Source organism: Branchiostoma belcheri, unplaced genomic scaffold (genome assembly GCF_001625305.1).
Source record: "Branchiostoma belcheri isolate BF01 breed outbred unplaced genomic scaffold, Haploidv18h27 scaffold260, whole genome shotgun sequence".
NCBI classification, from domain to species: Eukaryota; Metazoa; Chordata; class Leptocardii; order Amphioxiformes; family Branchiostomatidae; genus Branchiostoma; species Branchiostoma belcheri.
This window is the reverse complement of record NW_017803866.1, coordinates 40,212-62,530: the sequence shown is the minus strand read 5'-3', so window position 1 is coordinate 62,530 and position 22,319 is coordinate 40,212. Positions and strand designations below refer to the sequence as shown.

At 38.1% G+C, this 22,319-nt stretch overlaps 1 protein-coding gene across 1 annotated transcript in view; it reads left to right on the top strand.

Annotated features, from left to right (window-relative positions):
- Positions 1-22,319, top strand: part of LOC109472017 (elongator complex protein 1-like) — a 60,051-nt gene that overhangs the window by 751 nt on the left and 36,981 nt on the right. The window contains exons 2-13 of the mRNA XM_019771590.1: positions 1,153-1,325; positions 1,677-1,829; positions 2,124-2,205; positions 2,617-2,697; positions 4,340-4,425; positions 5,888-5,981; positions 6,433-6,523; positions 7,044-7,167; positions 11,543-11,642; positions 12,202-12,316; positions 14,756-14,871; positions 15,478-15,660. Of these exons, the coding sequence (XP_019627149.1) occupies positions 1,173-1,325; positions 1,677-1,829; positions 2,124-2,205; positions 2,617-2,697; positions 4,340-4,425; positions 5,888-5,981; positions 6,433-6,523; positions 7,044-7,167; positions 11,543-11,642; positions 12,202-12,316; positions 14,756-14,871; positions 15,478-15,660 (1,378 nt within the window). The 5' untranslated portion in view covers positions 1,153-1,172. The remainder of the gene's footprint in view (positions 1-1,152; positions 1,326-1,676; positions 1,830-2,123; positions 2,206-2,616; positions 2,698-4,339; positions 4,426-5,887; positions 5,982-6,432; positions 6,524-7,043; positions 7,168-11,542; positions 11,643-12,201; positions 12,317-14,755; positions 14,872-15,477; positions 15,661-22,319) is intronic.

The window sequence follows — 22,319 nt, the reverse complement described above, 5'->3', positions numbered from 1 at the left end:
GCCATATGTACCTTCCACACCGGTGTTCCAATGATGAATATAGTCGAGCAACACTGTCTACCCACCAGACACACACATGGCCCTATAAGAGGGCCTGCATGGGGGGGTCCCGACAACACTCTACGCTAAATTCTGAGAGCTGGCTACGTATTATGCTACAGTAGCGATTACGCTTTACGATAAATTCCAAGGGGCTACAACGCATTACGTAGAATTTAAACGTGAATTACGCTCTACGCGCATTTTTCACATTTGCAAAATGCGCCAATTACGTTCTACGTTGAATTAGAGTGGTCAGACTCTACATAGACTTAAATTTTTAAAACAACCGATTACACTCTTCGGAAAAGGCCATGCGGACCCCGCTACAACTCTGCCTCTCTAAAATTAACAGAAATGACCAAAACAGCTGCCACACCCATATGATACTAACTCTCACTCTTACATATAGAGATATATAGTCTATTTTTTCTACCATGTAATGTGTAAAATACGTGTATAGATTTATTAGTAGTACTTTGAAAGCCTTTTATATATGTCAGACCCTACCTCTTCCCTCATGACCTCAAAGACAAGTGGCCTGCAGCTGATTTGAGCTTCTCAAACTTTAAACTTCCCAGGGATTTTCCTTACGAGGGAATAAGGGCGAGCTGCTAACTCATGTAACTAGCTATAAAAAAAATCATATCAATTTTCAGATTGAACCCAGGCTAACATACTTACCCAAGTTGAAGTCAACATTAAATCTTTCTCAAAATGATCTTTTTCCAGTGGACATATATAAGGCCTGCAAGGGGGGGTCCCGACAATGCTCTACGCTGAATTCGGAAACCTCTTGATTACACTTTACGATAAATTCTAAGTGGCTACAAAGCATTACGTAGAATTAAAACGCCGAATATGTCCACGCAAAAATATTAGAGCGGTCCGTCTACGCTCTACGTAGAATTAAAACGGCCGATTACGCTCTACGGAAAAGGGCTTGTTGGCCCCCATATAAAAACTAATCATCATAACAGTACAGTCTAGCATTACTCTAGTACAAATTTGCTTTGCTCCCTCACTATACGTGGTCTGCTCCCTCATGCTTTAAATTTTTTCTAGAAAAACTGCTGGGTCAAACAAACAAACAAACAAAATGTATTTTGACAGATTCCAGGCTGAATGGGAACATGAAGAACTTGGAGCTGGTGCAGTGTGTCCACCAGGAGTCCATTCCTGTGAACCTGGGAGTTCCATGCTGTATTACTGTGGACTCTGACACAGGCTGTGTGTATGTCGGCACAGATACGGGCCTGGTCGCTCTGGATGGGGAAACTCACTCCGTGAGTCGGTTTTACATTTACATGTTCCATTTAGGCCACAACAATTCAATTTGTTGCTTCTCGGATCACCCTGTCCATTTTTTTCTGATTTGCAAAAAAAAAAAAAAATTGGGGGGGGTTCTAAATTAACTGTAAAATGCTCAATGAAAGACATATTTTGGCCCCAATGGTTGAAGAAAGTCCTTTAAAAAATGTGGGATAATGTGCACAGATATGTTAAGAGAACTGCACGAATAAGAAGTACTAAATTACAATCACACAAAGATTTTTTTGAAAACAAATATTTCACTTTTAGGTGTAAAAATCTTACATAATGTACCTTTAAGAACAGGTTTCTGATGATTCCCACAGATCTTGTGTAGTGTGTCCCTGAGAGAGACAGCTTACCTGTGTGAGGATGACACCAGTCACCTGGTCGGCATCCAGTTCCTCCAGGACCAAGACTCTGTGTGTGCAGCCACATCCTCCGGAGATGTTATCTTATGGAATATCCTAACTCAAGAGGTAAGGATCAGTGTGGATGGGATATCCTAACTCAGGAGGTAAGGATCAGTGTGGATGGGATATCCTAACTCAGGAGGTAAGGATCAGTGTGGATGGGATATCCTAACTCAGGAGGTAAGGATCAGTGTGGATGGGATATCCTAACTCAGGAGGTAAGGATCAGTGTGGATGGGATATCCTAACTCAGGAGGTAAGGATCAGTGTGGATGCAAAAACAGCCAAGGGACTGACTTGTATGTTTTGGGGCAGTGGTCAGTGGCCTGACTTGTTGTACTTGTTTTTGTTATTTCCCAGTTGGAGTGTGTTGGCACAGTGGCCAGTGGGTTGACCTGTATGGCCTGGAGTCCCAATCAGGACCTTGTCCTTCTCACCACAGGTAAGAAGAGATTGTTTTTCTGACACAACCCAACTAGTGCTGTGTACTGGATCCGTAACATCTGGAACTAGTTCCGGACTTACAAAAAAAATCATGTCACATATGCATTCCCCATTTTGTTCTAAATCACCTGAAAACTTCAATAGTCAAAAATTTGTGCTGCACTATTGATTGATATGCATGTGATGTGTGCAACTTTATCAATAGTCTCTTAGTGCCACTGTCAAAAGGTACATTTAGTGGATGCTACCTGAAATGTCTGACCGTTTCCAAAATCATATTCAGTTGCTTGAATAGCTGCTGTTTTTGGCGTATCTTATTACCTGGATGTCTAACCTTCACTGAAGTACTATGTAACAGTTACTGTTACCAGGTGCCTGGCTGAAAAAGTAATTTCTATGTTGTGTCCAGGAGAAGAGAAGATGGTGATGATGACCAGTGATTTCAACCCCATCTTTGAGACCAACATACATCAGGAGGAGTTTGGGGAAGGTTTGTATTTATTACAGATCAGAAAAATACATTTATGTCTTAGGCCACACCAATTTAATTAAATTTCCTTGGTTCACGGATTTTTCTAGAAAAATAATGGAGTGGGCGGGCAAAAAAAAAATTAAAATAAAAACAGGCCTAGGCATCCTATTATGGTCCAAAATGGTACGATAGGAGCCATGAAGTCAACACACCAGGCTGGTTCAAAATGTAGACAATGAATTTTGAACTTTTATAATGATACGATTGCATTGAAAGATGGAATAACTGTAACAAATAGGATGAAAAGGACTGTTTTCAACTGTTCAGGGCAAAATATGAGCATTTTGCAGTTGATTCTGAATTTTTATTTTTATTTGCAAATCAGAAAAAAAAGAAGCGGGCGAATCCGTTAACCAAGAAATTAAATTGGTGTGGCCTTATCTGGGCCATAATTACATTCTATACGAGTGCTCCAGGCAGTGTGCATGTGATAACTATAGTGGTATTTTTTAGTTATCACACAGGCTTCCAAATGTTCCATAGAATAATTCGAACACGTTTCGTGCACACCGAGTGCGCCGCTCTTGAAACTTCAAACACTGGAATTCAGATGTTGGAATTGACTCCGTTACCCTTTTTGTTTAGATAAACCAAATTTTGGCTCATTTGGCATTGAAATGTCTGTTTTCTCAGGCGGGTATAACATAAATAGAATACAACACTGTGAATCTCATATCACCCTCGGTCCCAGCTCTCTGGCTCTTACCTTGGACATTACGGAATACACCGTGTAGTATTCTATAATATTATGTACATATAGAATACAACACAGTATATTCCGTATAGCCCGAGGTATCAGCCCGACCGCGCGAGGGATCGCCTGAAGGCTGGAGGGAGATCCCATCCGCGGGAGGGTTGGGACCGAGGGTGATGCGGAATACACCGTGTTGTATTTTATTTATGTCATACCCACCCAAGAAAACATGTCTTTCAATGCAAAATGAGCCAAAATTTCATGTCCCTAAACCCTGAAACGCAACAGCTTCAGCTCCAACGTACAAATTCTGTGTTTGAATTTTCGAAAGTGGCGCACGTGGTTAGAGCGAAATGTGTTCGAATCGTTTTATGGAAGGGATGGAAGCCCAGACCATACGCGTAAAGAAGCCTGGGCAGTACCGTAAAGTACGGCACGGACCGGAACACCCGTATCGTACATTATCGTGGCCCAGCTATGACATAAAATGTATCCACGCCACCCTGTATCTGTTTGAAGATTAATATCTATGCCACCCTAGCCTGTATCTACTTGGCGATTATATTCCATCCAGTATATGAGAGTCACTATGTCCTACAGTGATTTACTATGATCATTATGTTTTCCAAAACATAGATGGTCTCATTCCCTCCCTTGCAATCCTGTTTTAACCCTTTTTAACTCTTGGGGGTGTTTTTCGTGCAATGCATCACTCCGCAGCGAAACGCAATGAATGCGGAAGTAACTACGACGCCGCAGGGCAAAAAAAGTCAGGGATCTGTGAGTGTGACCTGATTACGACTTCAAATTACTTGAAAATATTGTGTAAAAAAGTCCAGCAGGACAAGGGTTAATCAATACTATTAGTTAATTTATAATGTTCCTTTTCAACATTGTTTTCTGCAGCTGAGTTCATCACAGCTGGCTGGGGGAAAAAAGAAACTCAGTTCCATGGATCAGAAGGAAAACAGGCAGCTTTTCAAAAGACAGAGGTATTATTTTTATTTTACAGCCTTCTTTATCTTCTATCCTTCCTACAATGTACATGTACCTGGATGGAGATAGACACATTCCAGCATTATTACAGGATAGATTTTTAACTGCCCTGGTCAATTTTAGAGTGGCAAAACGGAAAATATTCTAAATAAGGCAATTTTTGTCCTCAATTACATAGTATGATTTATTTATTTGAGAATCTTCCAGTTTTGCACTGGGGTAAGTTTGTGTGGGAGGGAAATGGACTGAAATATGCTGTATTTGCTCCCAAACAAATGTTGGCCTTTTAAGTTGTTATTGTATTGATCATATAATTCTTCTTTGTTTAAAACCGGGCAGGCACCAGCACCAAGATGAGTCCTTTATTTATGGGTGGTACCCCAAAAATTAGTCCAATATCCTACCAGTAACACTTCTAACAGTTTTCCATCACAGTTTTTGGCATTTTTGCTCCATGACAAGATACATCATCATCATAGCTTGACGATACAGGAAAGAATATTGACTTTGGAAAATCTTCCTACAAGTCAATATTCCATGTCCTGTATTTTTGACAGTCATGGAGCAAAAATGCCAAAAATTGTAATGGAAAAACTTAATGATCATGAAGCACCATCAAATGTGATCCAAAACATTTGCAAATTGAATTGTCTGGTGTTCTCCTTGCATGGCTCAAAATACTAGGTGCATGTGCACCTTAGTGTGCCCAAAATCCAGGAGCTGTGCACCCAATTTTTTCTGTAGGGGCACTGGTGCACCCAAATATTTTCATACTGTAAGATGTTAGGTAGTATAGAGCATATTCTTAACATCTAAGTCTCAGGAAAATGATAAAATCATTATTAGTTAGTACTTTTCTTTTCTTTTTATTAAATTAGAAATTAAACAAAAAAAAAAAATTTACTGTTCTTCTTATTCTATTTTACATTGTATATTGTGCACCCCAACAAAAATTTTGTACACCTAATTCCCCAAAAAATTTTGTACACTAATTTTTAGCTAATATGCATGTACATGTAGGTTGGACGCACCAGTGCACCTATTTGGGAATTTTGAATTTTGAGCCCTAATATTAGTGTACAAAATACTTTTTTGAACCAGGTTGCCCCGGCAAAAATTAGGTTGCCCATCAGAATTTTAGATTGCCCCACCTATAAGTTACTACTTTCCTGAAATTAAGTAGGAATGTTACATACATAAGCCTTTGACAATATTTCTAACAGCCTTTAGTTAACTGATACTAGTAATAGCCATTAATACCTACAATCAAAAAGCATCTGCCGGATACAAGTCGGCATGATTATTGGGGGGGCATTCTTATAATTCAGGTAGCACACTGGGCAACCTAGGTTAAAAAATAGGTTGCCCCAAGTAAAATTTGGTTGCCCGGGGCAACTTAGCAACCAGGTTTTTTGCACGCTGCCTATGAATTTTGAGCCCTGTGCTTGTGTCCCCCAGACAGTGAGTCCTGCCCTACCCTGGGATGACATGCTGCCACGAGTCAGCTGGTGCAGAGATGACTTTGTTGTCAGCTCAGTCAGCCCAGTGGATGGTGGGTACACATGCTCATTCTTCAGTTTAGGTCATGCAGTTCCAGTATTGTCTCTTGAGGAGTATATGTCGCCAAAAATATTTTTAAAATAAATAAATAAAAATACATAAATCATACAAAGCAGATGCAAAATGAGGAAATATATGCAGTGAATTGCAAAAAAAATGTAAAATGATATTTAATTTAGGTAAATGTCATAGAATTATGCCAAATTAGATCAATTTCAAAGGCAAAGAATTTGAAGAAAATGTGAAGAAATGAAAAAGAAGAGACTTGTTTGCCATGCCCTACTCTGATGTGTGTTTAGTCATTTGTTTAGCATTCGATTATTATACTTGAATAAACTACCATGTGTCGGGGACAAAGCAGATGACTGTTATATAGAAGAACAGTTCTACTGAATACATTATACAGAAAAATGATGCATGACACCTGTACCTTACTCTGCCAGGTGCCAGACGACTGCGCATGTGGAACAGGGAATGTGTGTTGCAGGCCACTAGTGAAACTGTCTCCATGTTAGGGCAGGCTCTCTGCTGGAAGTAAGTCATCAAACTGACTTCAACATTCTATCAATTTTTCCACATTCTGTACAAAACTACAATGTACAAACTTTAAGTTAACATTTCCAAGGCAAAGACATTATGTTTACCTTTGCATTATGGTCTGGTCTGTTAATTCTTACTCAAACACATTCATATATATTCTAAATCCCTCCTTCGTTAGAAAATTGTCAGAAATGATTACTAACGCGTTACCGTTTGCGTTAATGTGATAGGGTCGGATTTCATGTTTGTTTTGCGCGCCGACAAGACATTAATTTATAGCAATTTGCCACCTCCTGGGGCGTCCGCTAATGTGTTACGATGTTGCCCCTTGAAAAATTACAGTACCAGAGGCAAGTGGACATGTGATTCGTGGTCTGTTTTTTTCGACCTGCTGCTTCATATTTTTTCTATAAAAAAAATCCAAGAACCAACAAACCAAATTGGTGTGGCCTTAGCTGGTACATGGTAATTGATATCACACGTATTATACAATACTTGTCTGCCCCATGTACAGGCCTTCCGGCAGCCTGATAGCGTCTACCCAGAGAAAACCTCACCGACATGAAGTCGTCTTCTTTGAAAAGAATGGACTGAGACACGGAGAGTTTGTGTTGCCTTTTGGGAAGGACGAAATGAAGGTTACTTCTTAATCTATATATACATTGTAAATCATGACAATCATTGTTCATGTTTTGCAGTGAGGCAAAATATACAGAATGATACAGATTCTCTATTGACACAACAAAAAAGTACAGAGACTTTTGTATGGTCTTCTACAACTTAACTAAAGATCTAACAAAGCTAAATACATGTGTGGATAACGTCATCTTACGTACAGAGTATATGTATGATGTAACAATAAAGGTTAACTATTCTCTAATATATAGGGCCTAGGGGAAAAAAAGTTGCGTTTCCTGTTTCTCGACCGGCCCTAGAATTCTGCCAATGCTAGACTTTTTGGGGGGTGGACCCCTGCAAGGGACTTAATTTTTCGAGCTGATCAACCTTTTCTAGCTCCATGATCTGGTATGTTACGCTGAAGAGCAGTTATACCTGCTACACCGATACAGATACAGATCTGACACCAGAGTGATAAAATGTTGCACAATTAGTTTTCTAACATTGACATTGAAAATATATCCTTTGCTCACAAAACATAAAAACAAGATTTGGGTAACAAACACAAAACATACAGTGGACATAAAGTAAAAAAAAATAGCCTGGCACACCAATTATAGATGCTAATGTTAATGTGATTCATCAAATCCTCCAGAGAGTGAAATGAAATTGAACACAAGTTTAGTTAGAACAGAAGTCTGCAGGGCTCTAAAAAACTGGGTGCATGTGCACCTGAGTAAGTGCACCCAAAATTTGAGTTGTGCACCCATTTTTTTTCCAAGTATCTTTTTAGATATTTTTGTACATATAAAATGTACACACTGCAAAAAATGCATTTTCTTGTTTTTCTTGTTTCTTCTTCCAGAAAGAAAAAAATCCTTCAGGGAAGAAAACTTTCTTTGTGTAAGAAAAAGATTTTGTCCACGAATTAAGAAGTTTTTTCTTAGAATTTTTTCTTATAGAGTTTTTCTTGTAGTGAGAATATCTTCCTTATCGGTTTCTTATATTCATGTAGCTGGATTATAGAAACATCTAGAATGATATTCTTGCAATTCTCGTTCCAAGAACGTAATTCTTAGAAAGTAAGAATTAGGATCTTAAATACATGTGTTCCATATAAAAGTACTTCTTACCTTAAAGGAAGCTTTTCTTGATTTAAGTTCTTATAGTAAGAATACCTTTCTCTACAGAATTAAGATTCTTGTGCCCAGAAAAGGTTTCTTGCTTTTAAGATAGAAGTTCTTGATATATTAAGAATATCTTTCTCACCAGAGGCCCAGGATTCTTGATCCCAGAAAGTTTTTCTTGATTTTGATATTGACATTTTCAGATGATAACTAAGAATATTTTTCTCACCCGAAGATGAAGACTCTTATTTTTAACAGAATTTTTTTCTTACTTTGAAGATTGACATTCCAATAATAAGAATATCGTTCTTATCTCAAGACTAAAAATCTTGCCTATACCAGAAAATTTTCTTGCCTTTAAGATTAACATTCTCAGAATATCTTTCTTATCTTGAGACCAAAATTCTTATTTCTATCAGGAAGTATTTCTTGCTTTGAAGATTAGCATTCTTATACTAAGAATCTTTCTTAACTCCAAAAAAACGAAATTACTTCATCTGTTAGAAACTTTTTATTGCTTTCAAGATTAACATTCTTACATGGAAATTAAGAATAGTTTTCTCAACCCAAGACGGAACTTCTTATTTTTTACTAGAAAGAGTTTCTTGCATTCAAGATTAACATTCTTAAACTAAGAATATTTTTCTTACCCAAAGATGAAAATTCTTTGGGTCTTTGGATGAAATTACTAGAAAGAGTTTCTTGCTTTTAAGATTAACATTCTCATACCAAGAATATCTTTCTCACCTCAAGACCACAATTCTTGTTTCTACTAGAAAGTTTTTCTTGCTTTTAAGATTAACATTCTTGTACTAAGAACACCATTCTTACCACAAGACAAAAATTCTTATTTCTAGAAATGTTTTCTTGCTGTTAAGAATATATTTCTTACCAGAAAACCAAGTTTCTTGATCCTAGAAAGTTTTTCTTGCTTTTAAGATTAAAATTCTTATACAAAGAATATGTTTCTTACCAAAAGTCCTAATATCAAGACCAAAATTCCAATTACAAAACGTTTTTTCTAGCTTTTAAGATTAACATTCTTATACTAAGAACACCATTCTTGCCACAAGACCAAATTTCTTATTTCTAGAAATGTTTTCTTGTTAAGAAAAACATTCTTATGCTGAGAACATATTTCTTACCAGGAGACCAAGTTTAGTTTCTTGATCCAAGAAAGTTTTTCTTGCTTTAAAGATTAACATCCATCATCATCATCATCATCATCCATGCACTTACAATAATAAACATAAGATTATCTTTAACAAGATCTGATTACAAAACTTCTTGGACTTTTAATCATCTTGGTAGACACGCTATGTCAGTCTGTTCAGACCCAGCGTGGAAGTGGATAGCATTTCTCCCTACACGACGAAAACCTCAGCATTGTCAAGGTCACAATCCTTCTGCATCTGGAAAAAAGTTATTATTACTGTCACAAGTAAACACACATTGTACCTGAGGCAGTGATATGAAATAAATGCTAATAAAAATATCATTCTGTTACTTATGAAAATATATGTTTACCTCCAGATAAAATAAAAACTGTTTTACTGCTGTAACAGTATTTCAGAATTAACCCTGCAGCGAGGGAATGTAATCTCCCAATGACCTTTAGGTCATGGGCAAATAGCTGGTAACTTTTAACATATAAGCTCCTAAGTTACAGAGAAAAAATATTGTGTTTTGAACTGACCAAATTTAAGAGGCTAAATTGTTATTTCAAAATCGTAGTTAATGATTTTCATGCTTGTTTTTTGTACCTAAACCGATCAGGAACCCCTTTTTTTTACCTCTTTTTTTACCTAGGGGGAGGGGGTGCGGAAGCACTTACCTTGTATATATAAAAAAAAATCCAGCATTTCTGTTCCAAACTTGGTTCTTTCTGCAGCCTGACAGCAATCTCCATTGCCTCTCTTGTACAAGATCCCCTGTACCCTGTTTTTGACTTTGAAACTGATCCGAATCATTTGATAGAAACAGAAGTTAACAGCACCAGCATCTTCCACGAACTGAACTCTGTCTCCTGCATGAGCAACTGTCATCTGGGATATGAATCCACCAATCAGGGGCTTACAACAAAGATCACATGACAAATGCTGCCATTGGTCAAACTTTATATTGAGTTCAAACCAGAAAGTATTTCTTGTATTTTCTTGAACATAAACAAGAAAACAGAATTGCCTTTCTAAAAATTTCTTTACAATGAAAAAGAAGACTGGTATTCTAATCATGACTTGAACATGTCTTATATATAAGTTATAACTAAAATATCTTGATTTTCTAGATTTTCTTTGTGGTATATCTCAAGAAAGGCAAGAAACAACTTCTTGAATTTTCTTAACATTGCCAAGAAAACTGAGAAGTACCTTTCTCAGAGTTTCTACATCAGAAAAACAAGAACATTTAAGAATGTCATTCTAGTGTTACGTGTTTAGCATGATCTTGATTTTTCTTATTTTCCTTACCTGAAGAAAATACAAGAAAAGAAAGAAACAGCTTCTTGTATTTTCTTAAACATTACCAAGAAAACTCAGAAATGCCTCTCTTAGTTTCTAGATAAGAAAAACAAGAATGTATAAGAATGTTATTCTAACCATTACTTGTTTTTTGATATCTTGATTTTCTTGCTTTTTCTTCTCAGAAGAAATACAAGAAAGGGCAGAAATAAATTCTAGTATTTCTTAGAACAATCAAGAAAAACAATCTTGCTAGACAAGAAGATCAAGAAATTTAAACTTGAAATTCTAGAAATTCTTGAAGGCAATTACCGTTTTTAGAAATAATTTCTTCACTGAAGAAAAATGAGAAAAAAGTTCTTCGTGGGAGAATTCACTTGAAGAAATTTTTTCTTACTCATCCGTCTTCAGTCTTAAAATTTCTTTGTGTGAGAAAATTTGTCCACGAATTAAGAAAATATTTATTATTAAGAAAAACAAGAAAAAACATTTTTTGTAGTGCATGTATGATAGTATACAGGATATTCTTGGCATCTAAGTGTCAGGATAATAAAATCTTGTTGTAACAGTTGTACTAATGTTTAAGATTCTGAAATTACAAATGTAGCTTCCATTTCAAATTCAAGCTCAGAAGAGGATCGGTAAGATCTGTAATTACATGTAGGTTTTGTTCAAATGGTGCACCAAAAAATGTTTTGTGTACCTAATTTTTCAGGTTGGGTGCACCAGGTGCACCTGTTCCCAAAAGTGAATTTCAAGCCCTGGTCTGTGATATATGTAATGTGTTTAACATTTGACTGATTGTACAGGTACTGGAGCTACTGTGGAACTCAGACTCCACAGTACTGGCAGTGTGGCTGGAGGAACTGTGCTCAGGAGAGAAACAAGCTGACACACCAAGTACATATGGTCAGTACCTACAAATGTACATGCCTATTGTACAGTCAATACTGTAGTGCTGTGTACCGGTTTGCTGGAACGGTTCTGGACTTGTAAAAATGTTTAGGTTTAAGTAAAAAAAAAAACTAAAAGTCAAGAAAAATGAAGAAAACATAGCCATAGGGCATTGTCAAGTGTCTGCCTCCATGTTATGTGGCCACAGTTTTGCCCATACAACATTACAAGGTTGCCAACATGCAATACATGTATGTATATGCCATGGGTTCAGGTCTGGACTTACAAGTCTGGAACTGAACCTAAATGTGGGTTTAGGTACACAGAACTAATGAGAACCCATTGTCTCCTGTGTTGACATCTTTGATATCCTGTCTGGAATCGGTTCTTGACTTTTAGTTGTTGTTTTTTTTTACTTAAACCTAATTTAAAACATTTTTACATGTCCAGCAAACTGGTACACAGCACTAGTTCTTATAAACACCATCATTTTTCACACTGTAGTCTCCCACAATGTTGACTTCATTTCTTCCCAATCAATATCAGGTTCTTATTTCTCTTTGTTTCTCCCCAGTTCAACTCTGGACAGTCAGTAACTACCACTGGTACCTGAAGCAGAGTCTGTCCTTTGGGAAGGACCTGGCTGATAAACCAACTGCTGTAGTCTGGGATGCTGAACATGCCAACAGGTATGTTAATTGTTTAAAGTTAAGACTTTTGGTCTAACACAAAGAAGTTCTCTCACCTAGAGCTTTCAACCAGTCTTTCTGTCTAGTCTTCCTCAGTAGACTGACCCAGTGAGGCTTGTCACATGGCTTCTCTGAAGTGTGACGTCAACACTGGGTCAAAGCTATCTGGTAGACGATGTCGGCCCCCGTCATGGTTGAGTGAAGGGTGATGGGCCCTGATGTAATTATAAATAGCCTCTTTCACCCCTCTCAGGAAGTCTTGTTCATTGTACAACTTAGTGTCCAGTGAAACAGAATGGCCAGGTTTTAACTTTAACTAGAGGTCGGAGATCTCATGTCTTCGTCAGAGGTACATCGTTCTAGAGAAATTAACATGCGTATTCTTCAATCTTTTTAATAATCAATTTGGTCTAAAGAACAAAAGAATCTCTGAACTATTTTTATGGTACAGAACACCCTGAAACGGTTTGCCACAGATTATACAGATGCGTCGTCACCCGTGTTAGCCCCCCCCCCTACGTTATTTTGAGTTTGGACTGTTACTGGAAAAAAAACGTTCAAGAAATTCTTACTGTGTTGAAAGTGTCACGACAGCGCCGCAAAATATAATAAGAGAAGATGTTATAAAGGAAAGAATCAGAACAGGGCGGCTACTGCTGTTTTGTTAATTTGTCTTTATGACAAATAGAAGACTTGTTTTTTGTGTTCTTTGTGTCCTAACATTTGTACTTCTACAGTTAGTATATTCCAAATCTAGGCATCTCGTTTTTCGGCCCTTCGTGTTTTATTGCGCGCTTGCCTTAAATTTAAGGTAATTAGATTTGAGGTCTCCAGTGGACGTCATCCATAGCAATTACTTGGTGTGGCCGTAGAAAATAACCTGACATATGTCCAACCTATCCTCCCCCTGCTGAAGTTATAGTACAATCCCTCAATGTAACGTCATTTGATCCCATCCCATTATGGGGTTCCCCGCTATATCCAGCTGTCGGCTGTCTCCAAGCAGATGTAGGTGGGGGATTCCTAAACACAAAAGGTCCTATTACGGGGACATAACGACCTCCACGACTCTCATCTTTGAACTCAATCTTGGAGACCATGACAGTAATATGCCTATCAAATTTCATTAACTTCCATCCACACATACAAAAGTTATCCTGCTCACAAGAAAAATTAACAAAATGCCCCCTGTAGTCACAACGAAACCCCCCACGAAGCTCAGTAACGAACTTAACCTTGGTCCCGACAATAGTAAGCACCACACCAAGAATTATAATCAACATTTTACAAATACTTGAGTTATCTTGCTAACAAGCCACAAACACAAAAGGTGCACTAACGTGACGCACGGACCCCCCACGAAGCCAAAACTTGTACTTGACTTTGGCCTTAACAGCGGTAATCTGCCTGCCAAAAATCATGGACGTCGAATCATGCCTTCCAGAGTTATATCGCAAAATCCGCAGTTCCCCACACTCCGGCGAGACAATTTCATAGTCCTTCTGACGAAGACAAATATGTAATATCTATACCGACACAGATGAACCTTCATGATAGTATACGTAGCATTTATTTGTTGAAAACAGGGTAGACAGTACTAGTACTACATATTGTTTTTTCATATTCTCACACTGGCACTTTGTGAGTAATGGCATAGAGATATCAAACTTGGAGATTTTAGGGCGAATCTAAAAATAAGAAGGGGAGTAGTGTAACAGTAGGGTTCAAGTACCACCAACTGACCCAGTCCAAAGGGTTAGGACCTTTTGGCCTAGTGGTTATGGTGCTGGGGTCATAAGCTGGCTGCCTGGGTTCAGAGGGGTTCAGTTCAGGGGTTTTCTGTTTCTACTTAATTGCTCCTAGTGTTTCAGTGCTGAAACAAGAGTTACAGTGCAGTCTACCCTCTTGCTCCCGGGATGCCAGGAATCAAACCTGCGCCGACCCGGGCAGCTTACAACCCCAGTGCCATAACCATTAGGCCAAAGGGTCCAGACCTGATAGCATCGCTTGAACCCCACTGTTAGAATGATACAGATCTACAATAATAATAGTAACAGTTTAAGCATCAGACAGAACAAAGTGAAAGAAAGAGTCTATAATTACCGGCACGTCAGCAAAACATACTGCACCTGTGCAAAGCCCATAATGTATTGTGCATAGCAGTTCGGCAGAACATCTTATATACATGTACATGTACATGACTTGTGTATATAAATTAGATCAAATTTGTGTAAAGTTAACATCCCGACTAGTTTCCAAATGTTATGTTGGAAAAGTATCGTCTGCAAGTGGCAAAATTCTGAAGCAATGTTGAACAAACATCCAACGAAAAATGTGGAAAAATCAGGGTTTCATGCAGGCAAAGTATGTTCTGTTATAAAGTTTGTATACCCCAACAGGACTGATGATTGAACTGCCTTGCCTTGTTGTGTACTGTAGGTTACATGTGGTGTGCCATGGAGGCCGGTATGTGATGTATGAATGGTCATGGGTCATCAACAGGACAGATGGCTGGACAGCTCAGGACAAGTCTTATGTTGCTGTAATCGATGGCGGTAAGATCGGTTTGTCTTTTTGTTTGCATTCTATTGTTGACCTTAGGCAGTCCCTCTACTATACTCAGTCTGTTACTAAAAGACGAAGCCAGTCCTGTTTGCGCAGTGCTACTCTTGTAATGATGTTCAATTATTTCATTTAGCCTTTCAGTCTTGTTATGACCCTGTATAATATAGAAGATATTATTATTTTATAGCAGTATATTGCTTTAATGTCAAACTGGTTATTACAGTGTGTAATCATGTTGTTTTGAATAAGTTAATTAACTTAATTTTCTACTGCCATATGTTAATAAAGTAAATTGTACAGCAAGACATGAACAATTTAGCCAATGGCTATAAAACAGTTTTTTTTTTATTTTTTATTATTAACCATTTCATTGATTGATTGTCCCTTAATGGGGACTTCCAATTAATAATGGCAGTATGAATACTTACTAAAAAGGAGTATACACTTTTTACAAAAAGTTATACTAAAATACAATATACAAAACTGTCACCATGGCAATTACCTTAAGTTCTTAATTACCAGCCTTGTTGAATATTATAGTAAGTTACTCGAGGAGAAGTTACAGTAGTTCAATTGATCAATCTCCTGTTTTGCAGACAAAGTGCTGTTAACTCCATTTCGACAGCTGGTTATCCCACCCCCCATGAGTGCCTACAGCCTACAGCTGTCCACAGCTGTCAACCAGGTGCTGTTCTCACCAGCCCCTGGGGTCAATGACCTGGCAGCTGTGCTGACTGATGGAACAGTTGTCTTTTACACGCTTAATTCACAGCAGCCAGGTATAGTGAGAAATTGGTCAACATTGCATCAGAATTTTGCCTGTTGCACACAATATTTTTTCCAATATGTACAATGTAGTAATTGGAAACTACAGGCGGATAATATTGTTCCTCGTGTGCATGCTTGGAGATAGTTGTTAGTAAAATTTTGTATCAAACATTTTGCTGACAATGAAGCATTCTTCTAATGGGTAAAGATTTTTAAATTAGCAATTCCACATGCAAAGATTGCCTGCTACTATTACAGTACTGTAATGATTATAGTAATAACTACAAGCCAATAGAGTGGGATGTTTGATAATTACATTGTACACTAAGAAAGATGCACTTTCTTGTTATGTTTACCAAAGGAAAACATCTTGTTTTAAAATTTGCTGTTTCCTCTCCTTCTTCTTCAAACCAATAACAACAGGCGACACTTTAATTCCGGACAGACACTCTAATTCCGGACTACCTCTCACTTTTCAAGCATAGTTTGTCCTGGACAATTGACATTCCATATTGTGATGTAGAAGATGACAACAACTATGTAGATAACAATGATAGTTCCCTAGGGATCAGGTTATTTCTGCAGATTTCTGCAGAAATCTGCAGAATTCTGCGCAGAATTCTGCACCCCGCGCAGATTTCTGCACAGAATTCTGCGCTGGGTGCAGAAATCTGTGCAGATTTCTGCGCAGAAATCTGCTTTTTTAAGGATTTGTCCTACAAAATGTATCATTATGGTGATAAGTGGTAGATATAGAGTCAATTCCGCGTCACCGAGTGGGTTGTTATTGTCATTATTTAGAAATGTTTTGAATTCTTTGTAATTGTTTGTCTAAGAAATTTCATAATTTGGAAATATTTTGAACATCTTGTCAATATTCTAAATAATTCCCTGGTTTTCTAAAACGTTTGAAATATTCCTGATGTGGATTATGACATTTCCAATAGTTTCTAAATATTTCTAACAGCACTCTACCATTTTTTACCATTATTTCGAATTATTTCTAACATTTTGTAAATAGGTCAGTGGGATGGGAAGGAAGTAATTCACACATCCCTGTGAAGTACAGGGTAGACTGCCTGGGTGTCAGGCATTGATGCCTTACAACAAAAGAGCCACCAGTGTCCAGCAGTGAAATCTAAAAATATACAGAGGAAGACAGAAGAGTAGGATTAGCACCTACTTTTATGGGGGCAATTACCCACATCTACCAATTGGTTATTTGTTTGAAATAGTTCTAAATATTTCGAATTGTGAAAGAAACACATGGGTAGTTCAAATTTATTCTAAAGAAAGAGATCTTTGTACAGTCACATTCAAAATGTTTCAGAAATATATAAATGAATTCAAATATATTCAAATTTTCATTTTCAAATTTTTGAAAAATTTAGAACTTTTGTTACTGGGGTATTCTTTTCTTCTAAATAATTCAAACGTATTAGAAACATGGAGAAAAAACCCACTCGGTGACGCGGAATGGACTCTACTCTCCTACAAATGCTACAATCAGGTTACATGTATTTTGGGCATAACTTGTCGGAAATGCCCAGCTTTTGCCAAGTGCCCTGCAATTTGCCATGGGGATAGCTTTGCACTGTATGTTGTTCTTTTCTTTTCATTTCTTGAAAAAATTGTGATATTTAAAGTAATTTATGAAGTAAAACAATTCAAAAAGTGATGATGAGCTATACACATTACAGATGAGGACATACAACGTAACAGACGTAATTCTTTGAGCTATACAGGCAAGCATAAGACCAGATCCCGTAACCAGCTAGCCTGAGTGTCAGCCTTTTTATCTTCGTCTACTCCCCACTATGCTACCTGTAGGGTGTGGGGAGCGGACGAAAGCTACAAAGGCTGACACTCGGGCTAGTACCCAGCATTATCAGTTGAATGAACCACAAGGGAAATTCCATTGACACATGGCGACGAAGATTTCTGCAGAAATCTGCAGAATTCTGCAGAAATCTGCAGAATTCTGCACAGATTTTCTGCGCAGAAATCTAAATTCTTAAAAAAGATTTCATACAATACTTTGAAATTGTCCCACAAAACATATAATTTGTCCCTACAGATGTTACTACAATGTACTAGCTTGATTTGGGTAAAAATTGTCGGAAATGCATATTATTGGCTTTTGTTCCTTATCATGACAACCCAATGCCCCACAATTCGGCATTCAGATACATGTAGCTTTGCACCATACTTTTTGCTTTTTGATTTCGGCCTAGCAACTTCTAGCAGCTAGCCTAGGCCTAGCAACTAGCAGCTTCTATGCCACTAAATCATGGCTCGATCACACTCTAAAATCAAGTTTCAACCCTTCACAAATGTCTCTCCTATCCTACTTTGAAGTTCTGCAAATCTGCAAGACTCTCAGACTGGATGTACTCGGGATTTGGGGGCTGTGTAATGGTTGGAGCAGCTGCTGCACCATCCACTTCCCCAACCTCATCTTTCTTGGTTTTTTTCGTCTGACCATCTCAGCTGATGGCTGTAGGCCAGGACTTTTTGTGGGTCAACACAAAAGGATACTGGTCTTGAACACCAGACTCTGATTATTATCTATTGATTTGTCACTATTTAGTCAAGAGGAAAGAAAGAAGAATAAAGCCTTAGTTAGAACTTAGGGACATGATTTTAGTAGTTGAATTGCTACATTTACTGTGAGACTGTGTGGCCCTGGACAACTACCCTTGGAAGAACTTATCACCAAGGTAGCTTGGGGTGCTACTGGGTTTATTTAACAATTTTCTATGCCCCGCCTCCACACTTATCCAAACAAGTTCACGGCTTTTAATGTAAGTCTTCACAGTAAGGGGCCAGAGAGCCCCTCTTGACCACCAAACTGTAATCACTACCACATGTTTTCATAGCTTATCTATCTAGCCCATAGATAGAGGAGACCTCTATAGTCTCAGGAGAACAACCTTTAGCCTGTGTCACCCAACCTTTTTCCCTGTAGGTAAATTTTCTTGCCAGTTGTTAGGGAACTGGATGTATTTCCATTTGTCCTGCTTGAGATCTGTAAGATAATTTTTGAGTTAAAAAAATGCTCCACAAAGTAATGATGAGATATGCACATACAGATTTGAAGATTCCAGGCTAGAACATACATGTAACTGATGTTTTGTTTGAGCTATGCAGGAAAGCGTAAAACCAGCATCAGTAAACCACAAGGGGACTTTGACATTCCATTGACTGGTCACCGAAGGGTCAAGAGTATCTATTTTCCTGTCTTGTACCTTCCAAGTGCTTTTCATGATTATAGTATCTTGTTGCAGGGGAATACTTATATTTTTAAGGTCTTTTGCAAGAATTGTTTGCAGTTTAAATATGAGTGTGTCTGTAGTGTACGTACAAGTAAAGTAATCTCAAGAAAGCTAATTCTATACTCATGATACTCATGGTTCTTAAAAATGATATCTGGTCTCAGATGCATGACAACAGTCATTGCAACCTTTAATACTTGACATTGCCATACTTCTGATTTAGGCTGCAATGAAGAGTTTAAGGAATTAAACAAATCCCGACATGGTCCCTCTGACTTTTAGTTACATAAAAAGAGCCCTTGGATTTAGCACAAGAGAGTGCGTAGTCAGATAATGCTCTGAAGAGGGTCTCTGAATAGCGAATAGTGAGCAGTTTTGCACAGGATCCACATACATGTATATGAGCATGTACGAGGCCCTTATGTTTTCCTTGACTAGCCAGGTCAAGTACACGTAGAGTAGCCAAGTAGATCTAGAGAGGGTAGGGGAGGGGGGACATATTTCTTGTTGGAGGGGGTGATGATCTGAAGGTAAATTGTGGATAATTCTCTAGTCACTAATTCACTAGTAGTATCTAGTCTTTGTAAGTTTGTTCACTTGAGACACAAAAGCTACATTGTAATTAGGGTTAGCCAGACATTTCCCCACCAGATCATACTAAATACCAAAAGAATAAAGTAGCACTTGAAGACAAGAAAATGGTCTTTTCCTCTGGAAATTATGAAAAAAAAACAAGAAAGAGGAGTGAATAATTGTCTTGTCATGTCAAGTAACGTTCAGACATGATCGGAAGCAAGTTAAAACTGTGTACAATAGAAAATCTGCTGTTATAACAAGGGCAATACATCAGGGCATGAAATTCATTTTTGGGAAAAGACACTGGTGCACCCAACCTAAAAAATTGGGTGAACAAAAATATGTCTGCAAAAACTATAATTATGTTTCATTTCAAGAAAAGTACTGTAACGATGATTGAATTATTTACTAGTATGTTGTAACTACATGTACTATGTACATTAACACCCACATAAAAAAATTGGGTGCACAGCTCCAAGGTGCACATACACCCGAGCCCTGTACATTGAATAGGCGAGACACTGAAGCAAGACCTACAGTGTTGCAGTGATCCATTCTGGTATACCAGATGACCCAGCCAGGCCTGTTTTTTTAAGAGTAGAGAGTAGAGAGTTTTCTCCCCTGGGACCCACACTGATTGAAAGAAAACATTCACCTTGCTCTGCAGACAAGGATTTGAAATACAACACTGAAATCCTTTCCTCTACATTTTCAATGATTTTGCTCTCCTTATTAAATGTTCAAAGTTGTTAGGGGGAGTCCGTGATGTGGACTTTGCTGGGGTTTATATCTTTGGCTACATGTACAAAGCCATGTAGGTGGTCAGACAAAAACCTGTTATAATGAGAGCATGATGGAAAGTACATCTACATGTACATCTTATAACATGACATCTCTGGTAACCAGTCTATGGTGGTTAGGGCAGGCTGTCTTCAGGGCTCTAATATTTTCCCCAGTCCAGCTCAACAGACCTGGTAGAAGTGCTACTCCTGTAGGAGTTTTGCATCGATTATACTTTTGTCAATATAGATTTAGAACTTGTGTGGTACACGTAGGTTCCAGGTTTGACATCATAAATTAGTAAGGATGATTTGAACTGGATTCTCAGACTCAGAGACCCGAATATGGGATCAAACAAGATGTAACTTCATCCCTGAAAAAACATCTGCCTTGCCTCCTCTGCCTGTTGACCTGGTGGTAACCCCTCACTGGGACAGGGGGAGCCAGAGGTCAGACCTTCAGGTCACAATATGTGTACATCACAGTTTGGATGTTACAGAAGCTTTGCTAACTATTATTAATAAGCTAGCCAGCCACCTTGTGCAAAGGTTTCACTCTTCACATACATGTATTTTTGTTATGTGCAGTTCCAGAAAGCTTAAAATGATGAGCCATGAGTATTCAATGTTATGAACAGGATCGGAGGAAGGTGTGATACTGGCATGCAGAACTAATCGTTTTTCCTCAGTTGGATGGTCCAAGAGACACCTATACATGAGGGCCTGCATGCCCTTTATTGTAAAGGCGTAATCAGGCCTTTTTAGTCTCCCTAATCCGTAGGCAGCCTCCCCCAAAATGTAATTCGTAATAGTACATTAGTTGCAAAGTGTAAAGTCATAATCAGCTCTGAAACTTTGACGTAATTCGTAGTCGGCAGAGAAAATTTGCGTAATTCGTAATCACTACACCCCCATGCAGGCCCTCACACATGTACTTGCTCTCCTGTTACAGTACAATGTAAGTCTATCCTGCCTTGGCCCTCCTCAGCCAGGCCTCTCTTGGCCCCTACTCAGGCATTGGCATGATCTCCTGTGAAAAGGTGTCTTTTCCTTTGGAGTATACATGTAACCTACTGGTGTCAGAGAAAAGCACAATTTGAGGGTGTGCATGTCATGGTCATGGACACAACATACAGTTAACATGTCTGACCATGGAGACTACATGTTCATTCAGCATGCCTGTCTGATCATCTCTCCACTTCAAAATAAGGTTGTATGAACTTGTCAGGGTCCACAATTGTAGAAGAATTGCACAGTTGTTACAGAATATGTACAACATGTAACTATGGAGAAATTAAGTAGATAAACATGTCAACTAGAGTTCCACGATCTCATACCTTCGCCAAATGATGTTAGCCTTTATGACTAAGAAATTATAGATGAATCCCCCTGATTGTGCAAATAGGATCCTATATTGCATCAATTATATCTGTTGATCATATTCTACACAAGAAGTCTTATCTTATCAATGCATGCCATTATAGCATGTTCTCATAAATTATGCAAATGAGTTCCTTATTTGAATAAGTTATGTTTAATTATGTTCACCTTCACATAAGTTTCAAATACCCCAAGTATGAAATTCCAGACATTACCACTATGTAATTATAACATTTTCTTGTTAATTATGCAAATTAAGTCTTCATTTGCATAATCAATATCTGCCTGTATTTCTGCCGTTCTGAATTACATGTCACAAGCTTGAATCGTCCTATCGTGGAATGCAGCTGATTTATAGAATTTCCTCATTAATTATGCAAATTACATTAATATTTGCATAATTGTAATATCATTATGTCAAGCATCGCTTCAGCTACCTACATGCTAAAAATCACGACGATCCATCAGTCGGTTCTTGAGTTATCCGCCTTTAAACATTTTTCAACTAATGTCCCTGCAGTTCCAGAGCAAGCCGCTAGGGGGCCCAAACTCACGTCACTTGTTCCCCAGCACAAGAGCTACCTTCCATCCAAATTTCGTCACCCTAGCATGTCTAGATCACGAGATATCAAAACCGGAAGTTCAGCTGCAGTACCATAA